Genomic DNA, 17,322 nt, shown 5'->3' with positions numbered 1-17,322 from the left:
TCTTAGGGTAGAAACACAATGACTTTTGTTGCTTGCTTCACGCTTAATTTCATGTAAATGAACAAAGGTCATGTACTACGTAATGTAAAAGAGATCTTGGGTTTCTTTATTCTTTTACAGAAATTGAGGCTTGGATAAGCATGAATTTCTCATTGTGTTCTCACCTTTATATCTTCATCGGAAAAATAAAGCCACACGTATTTTATGTTATATTTTCATTTATTTCTTTCAAATTAGTTTCGAATTAATTATTGAATAATCTTAAATAGTTTTTTTTTGGCTTAAGCTATGCACGAATCATCATCATGTCATGAAATCAATCTTAATTTTTAAAACGTTTACAGAATATAATAAATACAAAAAACAAGCGAAGGCGAATATTGATTGAGTGGTTTGGTATATTGGTCGGTTGGTTGGTTGTTTGGTTGGTTGGCTGGCTGGCTGGCTGGCAAGCTATTTGGTATTGGCATTAACGGCACAAACAAAAGTTGTACTTAAAATCTCTTACTAACGCTGGACAAAAACAAAAAAGAACAAAAGGCAATCGCAGCAAATCGTATAGCGAAACGTGAACGTTAACGTGGCATCCGTGGAATAATACAAAGAAGCAATGAGTAAATGGCCCAGCCTACCTACCGTTGGCGGTTGATAATCAAATATGAAAATGGTTGCAAAGGATAAAACTGACTGACTGGGAGGATGGATAGGTGACTGGTTGACAAAATCAATTGCAACTGATGACATGTTTCGTCTTTTTCTTCCGTGTGTGTATGTGTGTGCCGCTATTTATGGGGATTAAAAAAAGAAAAACAAACTGATGACAATGGATTTATGTTGCTGATGCTTCATCTGTCGTTGAAATGGACTGGGACTTTATCGAATGAAAAACAAGTGAGCCGTCGTTTTCACAATTAATCGATTTTATGTATTAATTTCGAAACCGCCACGTTATCTCGTACACTCAGGTATTGTGTATCTTCTCTATGTCATGGCCATTGCAATCGCTGTCGCCGCCATCCTCAATTGTGCTACCGCCATCATCACCATCATCGACCACATTACCGCTGAACAAATGACGTAGGCAATTGCGTTTCACATACAGAAAAGCGATCAGGGCACACACCAGGAACGCAATACCAATCGAGCTGCCAATTAGTAGGGCACGCATTTTACGATGCGATGGCACTTCAATGATCAATTCAGCACCAGGCACTTGGGCACCATCATTCGAAATGGCCAACACTTGGATGGTGAATGATGCATCCTCTTTCAAATGGCGCAATTGATAGAAGTTGTCAAAAGTTTCGACGGTGCCGACCAAATGATGTTCGGGCTCTTTCCACCAGCGTACCGTATAAAGGCGTAACGCATCGAGACCATAAAGTGGATGTTCCCAATGTAAGAGCCATCCTTGTTGATTATTAATGGCACTTAAATTCCATGGAGCACTTAGGCTATGACTGCTGCTGCTGGCGCTACCACCACTTGGCGATTGGTAGTTAATACGTTGCTGGGATTGTTGAACAGACGACAAGTCGCCTTCGACATTGTCATTGTCTGATTCGGCGGCAACTTTCGATTCGGCTGCAATGAAACAATGAAACAGAACAAAGCAATGAATGAATGGAATGAAAATGAAATAAATTAAACAAAAGGATAATACATATTGTCCTGAAACGAAAGCAGGCAAATACGAATACAAACACTTCGAACGCATCAAGGCTAGGCTTCCGCAATATTTAATTAATATTTTATGCCAACGGCGGATTAAAAAATTTAATTTTAATTTTGAAAAGAGGAGTTTGGTATGGCTTTAAGACAGTGTTTCGGAACAAAAATATTTGTCTTCTATAAGACGACATAATTACGGGTCTTTTAAAAAACTATTTTCTTTTTGATTTTCTAAAAATATGGGCGTTCTACAAGACGATCGGGTTGAAAATCCATCAATAGCATCATAGAGAAAAACGGAAGTCTCAGAAACGTATTTCCTCTACGAAAATAAAATATGTAAAGGAGACAACAGCAGTCTTATGATAAGCACTAAGCTGCAGTGCTTGGGGTATTTAATGATCGGAATCAGGGCATCATCAACCGATATGTCCAGGGCAGGCTCATTTCAGAAGTCCAGATGGTGTACAGGGTGGAAGTAAATTTCGCGGGGGATATGTTGATATTTAATGACCCGTACATGGAATGTATGGGGGTAGCACCAGAATTGGCGGAGAGTGTCGCCGTGTCACCTGATGAAACAGATGATGTCACCTGGCAACCCATTGTTTTTCTTGTGTCGGATCATCTCCCCATAATCATCATCATCCATCAGCAATCCGTCCGATTTCATCACCTCTGAAATCCTCATTTTCATCAATCAGAGGGTTCTCTAATCACTGCTTCAGAGATCTGCCAACCCTTCTGATGTTTGGGTAGCAGAAAGGACGTACTTTCTGGTCGAATACTTGATTTGACACCAGATTTCCCAGCAGGAGCTACGTGATTAGCAAATAAGCGTCATGAACTTCGTCGCTCCAGCCCCAATGGCCCCAGAGTCAGTAAACATGTTGGTCGGTGAGCATAAGCGGAACAAGTGGCTATATCATGTGGTGAGTTGCAGTATTGGAGCCGGAATAAGTAAATTAAGGGCAAAGGTTAAGCCACTCTCGAACTCTGGAAAGAAGGAATATACGACCGCAGTCACGTTTGACGATGTGCGCAAGTTATTTTAATCGACAATTTGTAGATCACGATATTGACGTCGGTTACCTTCCCTGATGACATTTGTGGGAGGCTCAACTCTTTTCTGAATGATCTTACCACCGTTTTCCATGCGAGAAATATTCAAATATCCGCCACTAAATCTACGGCCACTCTGTTCACCACAGGGGCGGCAGAGGTGAACGCTGAGTAAAATGTCATGGTTGATGGTAACGGAATTCCGACCACAAACTAGGGGTCAACAGCATGTTCACGTCGTCTGCGCATGGCACAGCCATCTGCGGCAAGCTGATATATAAGAACAAGAGTCTGAAGTCTCTACCCTGCAGCGCTTAAGGTGCAGATAGAGAAACCTTGTTAAATGCTGATGCAAGGAAAATAACCTGAGATATATTAACAAAATTCTGAAGTCTCTAGCCTGCAGCACTTGGGATGTAGATAGAGAAAGCTTGTTAAATGCTGATGGAAGGAAAATAATTCGGGGACGAAAGGCTTAATGACCCGTACATAGAATGTGTGCAGTCAGGTGTGGAACTGCCGAGGTAGAGTTGGTTAACGTATACACCTCGTTGATAAATACATGTACTAAAGGTTATAGGCCCAACATTAGTCCGCTTCTGGAAGGTCATAACCGTCTGCTCTTGGGGTCTTTAACGTTTATCTTGAGTTGTGGTTCATAGTCAATTAGGACGAACCAACCAAAATTAGCGGAACTGTGACACTCAGTTTGCCAGATATATCCACCATGTCATCTGATATTTGGTCAGACCATCACCCCATAATTGTCTAAATTAGGAAACTGCCCGATTTCATCACTCTGAAATCCCCATTTTCATCAATAATGGGAAAGCTAATTGGCCTAGTTCCAGAGAGTTCAGTAATCATCTCTTCGGAAATCAGCCCATCTCTTCTGAAGTTCGGTTAGAAAAAAGAATGTTCCGAGACATCATCACTGCTGCAACCACTCGCCATATACCCGATGTGAAACCAAATTTCCCAGCAGAGACTACGAGATTAGGAAATGAGTGTGATGAGCTTCGTCGTGCCAACCCCAGTAACTCAAGAGTAAGGGAGCTGATATTGCAAGTGAGCATAAGCGAAACAAGTGGCTAAATCGTCGGAAGAGTTGCAACATTGGAGCCGGAATGTGTCAAGTCACTCTCGAAACCTTAGTCACGTTTGGCGATGTTGCGATGACTGATTCGAAGAGGTTTTGTCGAGCACCCCAGGAGCGACAGGGCGAATAGAAGAGTACTACGTCGCATTAGATCTCTTCCTGTCGAGGAGGAAACACTACAATTTACAATGAATTATGTTGCGAATGTCATCAGTGACGCTAAATCAATCAAAGTGTTGGACCATGATGGAATATCCATGGTCTCCGTTGAAAAGGCCCTTGAGCGTCGTAAATAGCTATCCATTTGCCGATAAATAGCATGGGTTCCGTAAGCAGCACTGTACGACAAAAGCGTTGCGAGCCATCTCCACACATATTAGTCGAGACTAAGCCGATCAATAGAACAGTACTGTCAAGCACTCTGCGCTGTTTGAGGACATTGATCAGACTACCCTCCGGCCAAGTTTGACACGATGAATAATAAATTGTATGTGTAGACGCCAGTCGTACGTGGAATTCGGTAAAGATTATAGGGGTCACATTCTATAGCATCTTCATGTCGTCCACCCATGCCACAGCTACCTGCGACAAGCTGAGATGTAGGATCAAGGTCCTCAAGTCTCTAGCCGGTAGCACTTGGGGTGTTTATAACATATAACGCGATGGTAAGCGAATATAAGTGCAAAGCGATGGAAAAATATTCAAATGTCACCCTGAATACTGCAAAAGGGCACCTCCTCATGTCTTATAGATAGGGTTTTGGGTTTTCCCGGTTTTTATCATTCCCGGGAAACGGAACTCACAAAACTGCTATTCCCGGGAAAATTTTTTTCAAATGCGGCCCAGATCCCGCACTACGCTCTGCACCTTTTCAACTGTCCTGCCAAACCTACTCAACCAACTCCATTAGATTTGTGGCTACAACCCATTGAAACAACCACATTTCTAGAACTGGATAGACCCAGAGCCAGATTGTCAATCAGCTTCATCGTTCCGGACCAGCGTAGGACCGGATCACTAACATCGTCAATACCGAAACACCTAATGGAGACCGTGGATGTGATTGGACTTGGTAACAAAAAGCTTCGCTACTGCCGGCAGGAGGGAAATTGGTATGTGCGATTCGCTTTTGTAAGATTTTGATACAATATGGCAGGCTAAATATAAACTGAGGACAATTGTCAAATACTCAACTCCGGGTTCATCCAGATGGTTAAGCATAACCAAAGCTTTGAATGATTTCACACTCCTATTCTCCCAATCATTATCAGGTGCTCTATAAACTGCTAATCTGTTACGATTATTTCCCAGATTCTAAAGCGATTAACTGTTGCCCACAATTTCAGGTGGTCTGGCGACTTCTTCTACTTAGGTTCGCCTAATAACCTGTTGACTTCAAAAGTAAGTTCCCTATCTATTGCGGCTTCAGGGTTCGTACGACTAAGCTCATCACGCTCATTTGCAAATCCCGTCGCCTCTGCTGGGAAATTTGGTTCACTTTCGGGAAATCGACTAGCATGCATGCAGCTAGCGACAGTAGCTATGATTAAGTTCGGGAAAATTATTTCAGCCACCCAATATCTGAGGGCAGCTCTCTGAAACAGTGTTTGGTAAATTCTGTGAACTCTTACCAGCCAAACCACAACACGTCATTTATCACATCGGGGGCCACAATGGTTGCTGTTGCAATCTCCTCTTATCCTCGTAGGAGAGTCTTCGTTCACCATGCAAAATGTGAAGCTATCAATTTGTTCGGCCAGCACTGTACCCTTCTGGTCATTGCCTAGGACGGCATGTCAAAGCTCATGATGAGCTTTGAAGTCGCCAAGCAACAGGCGACAGGGCACAAATATTCATCGACACATCTACCTCGACAGTTACGAACTTTCCTATATAAAGGTACCTTCCGATTGATCTAATTTAGGCATTTTGTATTTCTGTGGTCGAAAAACTTCTAAACTATACAAAGTTAGACCTGGCCAAGCTTAGCGATTTTTTCCCTTGTTGTACCCTCCACCATAATATAGAGAGTATAATTAAATTTGTCATTCCGTTTGTAACACATATTCTAAGTCGATGTAACCATGTCCGTCGCCCCGTCCGTCAATTTGTAATTTGGTATAGAATTTTCCATTACTGCTGGGATGTTTGGTATTGCAAATGGGCTATATCGGTCCACGTTTTGATATAGCCCCCATAGAACGGTATCACCCGATTTTCGGTATTTTTAAGGGTTTAGCCTCATTATCACACCGAAATGGCTGAAATTTGGGGTATAAAACTTTCCCCCAGAAATATGTCGGTATAGGTCCACGACTTCATACAGCCCCCATTAAATGGTACCTCCCGATTTTCGGTATTTTGAAGGCTGTGGCCACAATAATCCACCGAATTGGATGAAATTTGGTATTTGGTCTTTATTTGGGGTACTAAACGGTCCACGCCTTAGTATAGCCCCCATAGAACGGTACCTCCCTATTTCCGATATTTCGAAGTTTGAGGCCATAATAATCCACCAAAATGGCAGAAATTTGGTACTTGGTCTTTACTTGGGGTATTAAACGTTCTATATGAAATTTGCCGGCATAGGTCCACGCCTTCATACAGCCCCCATAGAACGGTACCACCGGATTTTCGGTATTTTGAAGGTTGTGGCCTCAATATTCCACCGAAATGGCTGAAATTTGGTACTTGGTCTTCATTTGGGGTATTAAACGTTCCATATAAAATTTGTCGGTATAGGTCCACGCCTTAGTATAGCCCCCATAGAACGGTACCTCCCTATATCCGGTATTTTGAAGGTTATGGTAACAATAATCCACCGAAATGGAATGAAATTTGGTATTTGGTATTTGGTCTTCATTTGGGGTATTAAACATTCCATATGAATTTTGTTGTATAGGTCGGTATAGGTCCACGCCTTCATACAGCCCCCATAGAACGGTACCACCGGATTTTCGGTGTTTTGAAGGTTTTAGCTACATTATCACACCGAAATGGCTGAAATTTGGTACTTAGTCTTCGTAGGGGATATTAAACTTTCTCTTAGAAATTTGTCGGTATAGGTCCATCCTTCATGTAGCCTCCCGATTTTCGTAATTCTGAAGGTTGTGACGTCAATATCCCACCAAAAGACTGAAATTTATTATTTAGTCTTCCATGTGATTATAAAATATTCCAGAAGAGAATTATCAGTATAGCTCCGCGGGTTCCCATATCCCCCATAGAAGCGTACCTCTTGATTTTCTGTATTTTGAAGGTTTTACCAAAATATCGAAAATTTAGGATTTTGTCTTCTTTGAATCTAAAAACTTTTCGCCAGAAATTTGTAGGTTTAGATCGAAGTTTTGATATAGACCCCATGGAGCGGTACCTCCCGAATTTCGGTATTTTAAAGGTTAGCCACATTGTTGTACCGAGCATGATGAAATTTGGTATTTAGCCTTCTTCATAAACGAAAGAAAACTAATTGTTCCATTTTACTTCAATACAACTCGTGGTTGATAAGAACTTAACACCGTTCTTACATGTTCCTTATAAAATTAGGTATCTGTACATATACCACTTAGGTCCACCACTCTTGTTATTGTCAGTTAAGACAACTAATTATTTCTTAATTGTCCTAACAGAAGAAAGCCATTGGCCTTATCTCTATAAAATCCACTGTCCCACAGACAAAGCATTTTGGATAAATATATCACTGCACTGCCAACCTCCATCTCTTTGTCCTATTAAACAGACAGACACAGAGTTTAACAAAATATATAGCAACGGAAAAGATAAATTGAATTAAAAAAACAAAAACAAAACTAACTTACGTTGTGTAGGATATCGAAATGGTTTACTGAACATGCCATCGCCGTATTTATCCTGACTCAATACCATAAATTCATATTCGCGACCCGGTAGCAAATGTGGAATGGTGGCTTCCATGACATTCTTTTGGATGATACGCATTGTACGCCATTCCTGAGCATCCGTTAGACGATACCATACCGTGTATTCGAGGTTGGGTCGGAGATATCCTGTAAATGAAAACAGATACTTGGTGAGGAAGGGGAGGAGAGAAACCGAAGAAGAGTTAAATGCAAAACAAAAATTGACAACAGAAAAATTGAAGGATACACTATGACCACCATATACAGACATGCAAACATACTAACCTATACCTACTATGCACATGCAAAGTGCAACATGAGAAAAATGAATTTTATAGAACATTTTGTATGTGTTTGTGTGGGTCTGAAACAGTTTAGTATGAGTGTGTGCATATGTGTAAATAAAGTGAAAATGTTTTCTCTCCATATATTTGTTGTTGTTGTTGTTGTTGTTGTCGTCGTTATTGCTGCTGTTATAATTGTTGTTTATGAAATGAAAATGAAATCCAATGCAGGGGTGTATCTGCTGCACCGGAAATCGTGGTTGTTTTTGTAATTGTTCTATACTGAGAGTCATGAGATGATGATGATGATATGTGGATGTGTGTGATTTTTTGGTGGTTAGTGGGGTAGGATGGCATGCAATGGAATCCCGGTTATTTTTTGATTATAAGTGAATTGTAATAATTGCGAATATTTTGTTTCAATTTTTTTCTTATTTCGCTTCAAAAAATAAAATCTTTTGCATTTATTTCAGAGATGCTATTTGAAAAAATATATACTAGGTTTGTCGTAACGTTTGTTATTTTTTGACACCCCCTTATATTATCTATTAACCGGAAATCTCATCATCACATATTGTTGGTCGTTAGAAAAATATTGATATTTATAATATGAGGACGATGGCTATCACCCTCCCTCGTGAGGTGCATCGTGGTGAGTCATAAAATGCAGAAAAGCATAGCTAAAGTTAAGATCACATTTGGCAAATATTTGCTCCAGCGACAAGCGTAAATAATGCATTGAAATTTATGCTCACTTGCTCTTAGTAAGCGCACACTGCCTGTCGCTGAGACAAATATTTTCCTAATGTGACCTTACCTTAAGTTTAGCGATGTTGTCAGCATGAAGCTAAGTCCCAGAGTTTGGTTGACCAGGATAGAGTGCGACGGCCCCAAACTGCCAAAAGGTCTGACAAAGATGAACAAAGGTGTTCCAATGGACTGGTGCTTCGTAATAACCACTGAGCAACTGCATAACATAGGGTGGAGTGGAGGCACTGGAGAGATTTGAAAACAAGCTGTTCTTTGGCATAAGCGAGGCCAACGTTAAAATCATACGCCAGCCTGACCAGAATGGAGAAACCGATGTACATGACGTGGACAATGCTGAAAGGGCATTGTGCGGCAACAGGGGCCATCCACATCATTGCCCCACAGAAATTTATTCAGATAATGAACGGGTCCATATGGTTGAGAGGGATCTAAACGTAGGCACCATACATTCAAAATACCGACAATCGGGAGGTACCGTTCAGTGTGTGCTTTATCAAAACGTGGAAATATACTTATATGGGGGCTATATCAAAACGTGGGGCGATACTGACAAATTTCTGGGGAAAAGTTTGGAAACCTTAAGGAAGACTAATTGTCAAATTTGAACTATTTCGGTAAGATAATTTAGCTAAAACCTTCAAAATACAGAAAATCGGGAGGTACTATTCTATGGAGGCTATATCAACTTACTTAGTTAGCTGGCGCATTACAGAACATTTGTTCCATAGGCCGAACTAAGAAAAGCTCTCCATTTCTCTCTATTTGTTGCTTCGCACTCTGGAATACCGCGCCTTTTGATCTCTTCATCCACTTGTTTGCGCCATCTATTCTGTGGCTTGCCAATTCTGCGTGCACCGCCAAGCGGTCCGTATTTATACGCCTTTTTAGCGGGTTCATCTTCGCTCACTCTTATGATATGGCCTAGCCAACGCAATCGCTGCTTCTCGATACGTTTAACTATATTGATGTCATTGTATAGCAGATACAGCTCGTGGTTCATGCGACGTCGATATTCACCGTCAACGCAGATTAGTCCGTAGATTTTTCGAAGAATTTTTCTCTCAAACACACCAAGCACTGCCATGTCTGCTTGCGCAAGTACCCAGGCTTCGGAGCCATACATCAGCACGGGTAGTATCAATTTTTTGTAGAGCGTTATTTTTATTGGACGAGATGTGGCTTTGTTTTAAAACTGCTTACTTAAACCAAAGTAGCATCTGTTGGCCAATACAATTCTTCTTTTTATTTCAGAACTGATGTCGTTTGTTGTGTTTACGGAGGTGCCGAGGTAGACGAAGTCTTTTACTACCTCGAAATTATAGGAACCAACTTCCACAGTTGGTCCGAGACCAATGGACGTATTGCGCGTCGACACCATTAACTTGGTCTTCTCACCGTTTACCGCCAGACCAACTTTAGCAGATTCTCCTTCGATCTTCATAAAGGTATCGGTTACTTCTTTTACTGATCGTCCCATGATGTCTTTATCATCAGCATAAGCAAATAACATGTGGCTATTGGTGTAGATTGTGCCAATTCTTTTGACGTTTGCCTTTCGTATAACCTTTTCAAGTTGAAAAGATCACACGAAGGCTGTCTCCTTGTCTGAAACCTCTTTTGGTACAAAATTCTTCGGAGAGGTTCTTTCCTATTTTAACTGAGGACCTTGTGTCAGTTAAAGTCATTTTACAAAGACGGTTGAGCTTTGCGGGGATACAAAATTCGGACATGGCTTGGAATACCTTGGAACGTAGCGGGCTGTCGAAGTCTGCTTTATAATCGACAAAAAGGTGGTAGTTGTCGATCTGCATCTCTAGGGTCTTCTCCAGGATTTGCCGCAGGGTAAATATCAGGTCAATGGTGGACTTGCCAGGTCTAAAGCCGCATTGGTATGGTCCAGTTACCTCGTTGACCATAGGCTTAAGTCGTTTGCACAGTAGACTTATGTCCCTATAGTTAGAGCATACAGTCTTATCTCTCTTCTTGTGGACGGGGCACAGGATACTCAGGTTCCAATCGTCGCGTACTCGTTCTTCCTGCCGGATGGTGCTAACTAGCTGATGAATACACGTTTTCAGCGTGTCGCCTCCGGTTTTGAACAGCTTCTGCTGCCTGATTATTCTTCATCCGATTTATTGCTGTCTTTACTAGATCTTGGCTGGGCGGTATACATTCAATACCATCTTCTGGGATTGGGTCTGTGGTATCTTCGTCGTCTTCGCTGCTATTGGATACCAACAGTTTTGAAAAATGTTCTTTCCATATCCTGAGCACACTATCAGTATCAGTTACAAATTACCTTGCTGGTCTCTACAGTAGGATGTGCCTGTACCAAAGCCATCAGTTTGATGCTTGACTCTTTGGTAGAATTTTCGGACTTCATTCTGGTTCCTGTACATCTCGATTTTTTCACACTCCCGCTTTTCCATCTCTCTCTCTGTTTCCTGCGGAAAGGCGTTTCTCCTCTCTCCTTTTCTCCCGATATCTCTCTCGTGCGCAACGCGTTGCTACGGATTGTAAAGTACCCCTATATGCCGCATTTTTCTCTTCGGTAGCAGCACGACACTCCTGATCATACCATGGATTCCTTGGTGGAGGTCTCTGGTATCCAAGTATGGATTTTGCGGCTGTTTGCATTGAGTGGGCAATACTTTGCCATTGCGCTGATATGTTATCGGGATGAGGAGTGCTTTGACTAAGCAATTGGGCTAGTTGATTGGAATATGCTGTGGCTATCCGATGTCTAAATTTTGTGTTGTGTCTGTTCGTACTTTGTTTGCTACGTTTAACCGTGTGCGTACCTTTGCTGCAACAAAGAAGTGCTTCGAGTCTATGTTTGCTCCTCGGAACGAACGCACATCCAACACGCTCGGTGAATATCTTCCATCAATCACAACGTGATCAATTTGATTTCTTGTTTTCTGATCTGGAGAGAGCCAGGTGCCCTTATGGATGTCGAGATATTGAAATCTGGTGCTGCTAACTACCATGTTTTTTTGCCGCTGCAAAATCTGTCAGCCTCATACCGCTGTCAAATGTTTCACTGTGGAGACTGAATTTTCCGACTGTTGGGCGAAAGATATTTTCCTTTCAAATTTTGTCATTAAAATCACTTAGAATAATTTTAATGTCATGGGCAGGACAACGGTCATATGTTTCTTCTAAGCGCTCATAAAATATATCTTTGGTCAGTTCGTCCTTGCCTTCAGTGGGAGCATGAGCGCAAATAAAGCTGATGTTGAAGAATTTTGCTTTATTGGAATTGTAGCAAGTCTGTCATTCACTGGTGTGAAGCTGGAGACCAGGTGTTTTAACCTCCGAGTAACTAAAAATCCGCAACCAAACTCATGCTTTATGTCATGGCAGCTATAATATAGTGCGTCACCTTTAGGTGTTGTTGTGACGCTTTTCCCATTCCATCGTATTTCCTGTATGGCAGTAATGTCGGCCTTGTACTTTTCAAGTACATCTGCCAATGCGTAAACTGCTCTTTCTCTACAAAGAGTGCGATCAAGTTTGCGGGGGTCGTCAATTTGTTTGTTTTTCTTTTCTTTTGTTTTTTCTTAGTAGGCTGCTTTTTCTAGGGGAGGGTTACTAACCCTGCGCCCAAATCCAAGTTTTTAACGTTCTTACGGGAGAACGCGCGGCACAATTTAGCTCACTACCTTTAACGGGTGTTAAGGGCAGCTACCCCAGGTAACACCACGGGGAGGTCAGTGTCCACTTGAGATGAAAGAGGGACCAAGATAAATCCTGGACTTTGCCATGTTAAAGCCGGTCAGGACCGTCCCATGGTATCTTTCATCCCCTACGTCACCCTTTTATGGGGTATATGAAAATGTGGACCTATACAGATAATACTCTTTTGGAATGTTTTATAATACCCCCATCTAAATATTAAATTGCATCCATTTCGTTTTGATAATGACGCTGTAACCTACAAAATACCGAAAATCGGGAGGGACCCTCCTATGGTGGCTATATGAAGACGTGGAGCGATACTGACAAATTTCAGGTGGAAAGTTTTATTCCCCCAACAAAATACCGAAATTCAGCCATTTCGGTGGGATATTGACGCAACAACCTTCAAAATAACGAAAAATGGGAAGTACAAATGGGGGCTATATCAAAACGTGAATCTATTTGGCCCTTGAAAATCGTAGGAGTAATAGAAACTTCAGTACAAAATTACAAAGCTCTATTTTAAATATTACGAGCGGTATCTTGATTTTAACAGACAGACTGATAGACGGACGGACATCGTCATATCGACTTAGAATTTTATGCTGATCAAAGGCGTTTCCGACTAATATTTCGATATGTTACAAACGGGTGCCACCGTGATGCAGACAAAATCCAACCAACTAAAATGGCTGCCTGGCACGATAACACTGTACAACACAGAAAATAATTACAAGATAATTCGGCCAGATTATGAAAGAGGACCGAAAAAAAGAAGACACGTGTATCGGCGTTTTGAAAGTTTACGTCGGGAAGTAACCTAAATAGGCGTGGCAAGTTCCGACCATTTTTACAGGTTTTGAAATATTCGACATCAGATTCCTTGGAATCCTTGTATTTTAGGAATAAAGTGTCTTTGGCAATATTACTGACAACAATGCAGTGTATCTTTTTATGAAAAAAATTAACACTCATGCGAGTCACTAAATGGATCATTTTGCTCCTTTTTTTCAAAAACGTTTAAAAAATCCTTTAAAATGTGATCGAATGAGATCAAAATATTCTACAAAATTTTATTTAAGGAGCTTTTAAACTTTTTTGAAAAAAGGGACCAAAAAGATGCAAGGATTCCAAGAAATCTGATGTCGAATATTTCAAAAATTGTAGAAATGGGCGGAACTTGCCGCGCCTATTTAGGTTACTTTCCGACGTAAACTTTCAAAACGCCGATACACGTGTCTTCTTTTTTTCGGTCCACTTGCATAATCTGTGGGGGGTTTCTTGTAATTTTAAAAAATTTCAAAATTAGAACCCTTTGTGTAGGGTGTTGAAATCTTAAAAGCAGGGTCATTGTTGTCATGACACACATCCACGTAGGGACAAGTGAAGTCTTTCTTTCATATCAATGAGTAAACCCCGATTCATATTAACCCAAACGATACGGTGGTATAATATGGTATCACTTGTAGTATCTCACTCTTTAGAAGAAAAAATCCACAAATAGAACATATTTATATAAATATTGGTATTTTTCTAACAGTAAAGCAATACAGCTGCCTATTTGTCTCTTGTGTTTCGGTCATTGAAGTTCCACTTCTTGTCCCAAAAACACGATTTGTGACTTGTTTTTTTTATAGCTGAGTCCAAACACCGTATTTTACGATATCACTTGTAGCGAAGTTTTTTCATTGCTGAAATACTCAAGAAATTACGCTGTGGGGTATATTTGCCACCATTGAAAATGAAATGAATCATCCTCTTGGCCCCACTAATACTTCTGTCCCTACTAACTATTAGTTCTTTTGATAATAGTTATTAATGTTTCATCCTTATTATATAATGGCAAATGTGCAGTATATGTAAAATTCGTTGCGACCGCAGAATAATTTTCACGTGTTTCTTTTCTTTCTTTTTGCAAGTTATTTTGTTTACGGCAATGTTGGCTCGATTATAATTTGCACTTTTATATAATGCTTGCATTTATTCTACTAAAAAACTTTTGCTTAAAAACCTCTACAACATACTCAGGATGAGCTGAATGCTCATGTTATTTTGTAAAATTAATTTATAACTGAATGTGTGAATATAATATTGAAAAAACAGTAAACAATAAATGAAACCATAACGAATTTATAGAGTGTTGTTTTTTTTCTATTTAATAGTGTTATTTAATTTAAGCTATTTTAATGGATTATATGACTCTTGGGGCATTGTTAAAGAGAAAAAACTGTGTTATAAAAACTTTCAACAGAAATGGAAATGATTTGAAAACTGCAGATAAACTTTAATTAATATGTACATTATGTGCAAAAATAGCACATAGTGGTACAATTAAAAAATATTTTATGATAAAACAAGTAAGAAAAGGTTATAGTCGGACGGGGCCGCCCATGTGATACCCTACACCACTGCCCCTGGGAATTATCTTGCAGCAAATCAAATTTCCTTTATGGAACAAATAAGCTTATTGTAAGAAATAACTTTGTCGATTCTGCCACCTATCACATTAAGCTCGGGAGCTACAGTTTATCGCCGAGTCCGAACGGCGTGTCCTAAGACACCGCTTTTAGAGAAGTTTTATATGACTGAAATACTCAGAAAATGTCGCCAACATTACTGAGGTGTATTTTGCCACCATTGAAAGTTTGATGTTACCTCGCCGGGGCGGATGTGAAGTTGAAATATAGCTCCACTCTATGGAATAATATTAGAAACGAAGAAACGTAATGATGTTTATTCCTTTGAGCATATTAAATGTCTCCGAAGTATATTCTTCAAAAATCAAAAAATGCCAGATTTCCATGTTTTGACATATCTTATAGGGTGCCACCGTGGTGCAATGGTATGCACACCCGCCTTTTACGCTGAATGCCGGGGCTCGGTTCCTAGGCCAGGCCACATGAAATTTTCAACGGTGGAAAAACACCTCTCACTAAAGAGGGGTGACATTTTCTGAGTATTTCAGCCATGAAAAATTTTTTCTACATGCGGTGTCGTAGGACACGTCGTTCGGACTCGTTCGAAAATCTTAATTGTACTACCTCAGAGTCCGTATAAACCTCTAAAAAGTAAATTAAAAATACGTGCAGAATCTAGACAACGCGTAAAAAATATGAAACGAAAATTATGAACATGGGTTTTATAAATTGCATATTATAGCAACAACAAAAGAGAAAAAGACTTATTGTTAAAATATTATTCCAAATATATTTTACGGTTCGATTAGAAAAATTAGAAAAAAAACAAGTAAGCAAAGGCTATAGTCGGACTGGGCCGACCATGTTATACCCTACACCACAACCTCTAGGAATCAGCTATGTGCAATTACTTTGCACGCTGAAGCAAATTTTCGACGGTGGCAAAATACCCCTTAATAATGTTTACGATATTTCCTGAGTATTTCAGCCATGAAAAACGTCTCTAGGACACGCCGTTCGGACTCGGCGATAAAAACTAGGTCACATATTAATAACATAATATGAATCCATTGATATAAGAGAAGCCTCCCTTGTCCCTACTGGGATGTTTGTGGAAAAATATTGGAAAATGCATTGATTAGGAAAATTCACATTGATTAGCCCCTCCTGCTAAACCTTCAAATTGTCTTTGAATATCAGGTTCCTTTTTGGAATAACCTAAAATAAATAAATATACATATGGTAAATTTCAAATTTCCTTTTCAATACCATTGAAAAAAAAATTAAATTTTTTTTGCGAGCACATCCGCGATTTTTGGTACTTACGTTAAGAAAAAAATTGTGGTTTCAAATATGTTCGCGTTCACAAAATTGGATGCTGCACCCAAAAGTTATAGGGGGTTTTGTTTCCTTATAAAGAAAAAATATTTAAAAATTCCCTTTGGGTTGTAATAAAAAATTTATACATAAATCGTTAACAGAATTTGATATCTATCCGTAGATGCTAAAATATTTGCAAAATTTATTTTTATTTTAGCGGAAAATAAAAAAATAATGAAGAAATCTTGGGGTAAATTTTATTTATTCTAATTCAGAGTCCATAAAAATCTCTAAAAAATAAATTAAAAATACGTACAGAATCTAGACAACGCATAGACAAATGTGAGACCAAAATTATAAAGATTGTGTTCATTGCATGCATATTACAGCAACAGCAAAAGACGAAAACTTATTGTTGAAATTTATTTCAAAAATATATATTTTGGTTTAATGCGAAAAATTGGAGAAATATTTTTGGGAGTTATTCTACTATTTCGCTAATCTTCCATACAAAACCTGAAGTATTTTGGTATCTATATCCGGCGTTTTAGTGGATGGATTCGAACGCTTATTAGATCCGGCACGTAAAAAAACTAAAATCACGCGGGGTTCAGGGGTACCTGTACGACAGTTGTAAATTTTAAATCCAAAAAATATGTTTTTTTCAGAAAATTTACGCACCAAATTTTCGCCTTTGGACTCCTATTACTAGGAAGCTGTACGGAGCACACTCATGAGATATACATCGAACGACGTGGAATCGCAAGTTCTACAATCCTATATACTAGTTTCGATTATTATCTAGTTGCACCCTCCAATTATAAGAAAAATTCGAAAAACACTGAAATCAAAACTTCAAAATGTCAGCATCGATTTTAGGGGGATGCAGTGTATATATCGAAAAGTCATACACTAGAACCATTTTGCCCAAGGGGTATTCTTTAGTTCTCTCTTTGAGCACAGGTTTGAGTTTTGCGTGGTTTGGCCAGAAATCAAGAAAGAACACAAAACAACTTGTAAACTTTAACACATTTTTCCCATTTTTTTATATTACCACCAACGCAGCTTTCACGAAAATTATTTGTTATGGTCCATATTATGAGATCGTGGCTAAAACACTTCAATTAATATAAATATAT

At 39.6% G+C, this 17,322-nt stretch overlaps 1 protein-coding gene across 1 annotated transcript in view; it reads right to left on the bottom strand.

Moving 5' to 3' along the window:
- Positions 1 to 200: 200 nt before the first annotated feature.
- bdl (borderless) overlaps positions 201 to 17,322 on the bottom strand; it is a 191,947-nt gene continuing 174,825 nt past the window's right edge. Inside the window, exons 7-8 of the mRNA XM_073969929.1 lie at positions 7,651 to 7,857; positions 201 to 1,584 (exon numbers count right to left, since the gene is read on the bottom strand). Of these exons, the coding sequence (XP_073826030.1) occupies positions 962 to 1,584; positions 7,651 to 7,857 (830 nt within the window). The 3' untranslated portion in view covers positions 201 to 961. The remainder of the gene's footprint in view (positions 1,585 to 7,650; positions 7,858 to 17,322) is intronic.

Source organism: Musca autumnalis, unplaced genomic scaffold (assembly GCF_047663935.1).
Source record: "Musca autumnalis isolate F117 unplaced genomic scaffold, ASM4766393v1 scaffold_2, whole genome shotgun sequence".
NCBI classification, from domain to species: Eukaryota; Metazoa; Arthropoda; class Insecta; order Diptera; family Muscidae; genus Musca; species Musca autumnalis.
This window is presented reverse-complemented; position numbering and strand designations above follow the sequence as displayed.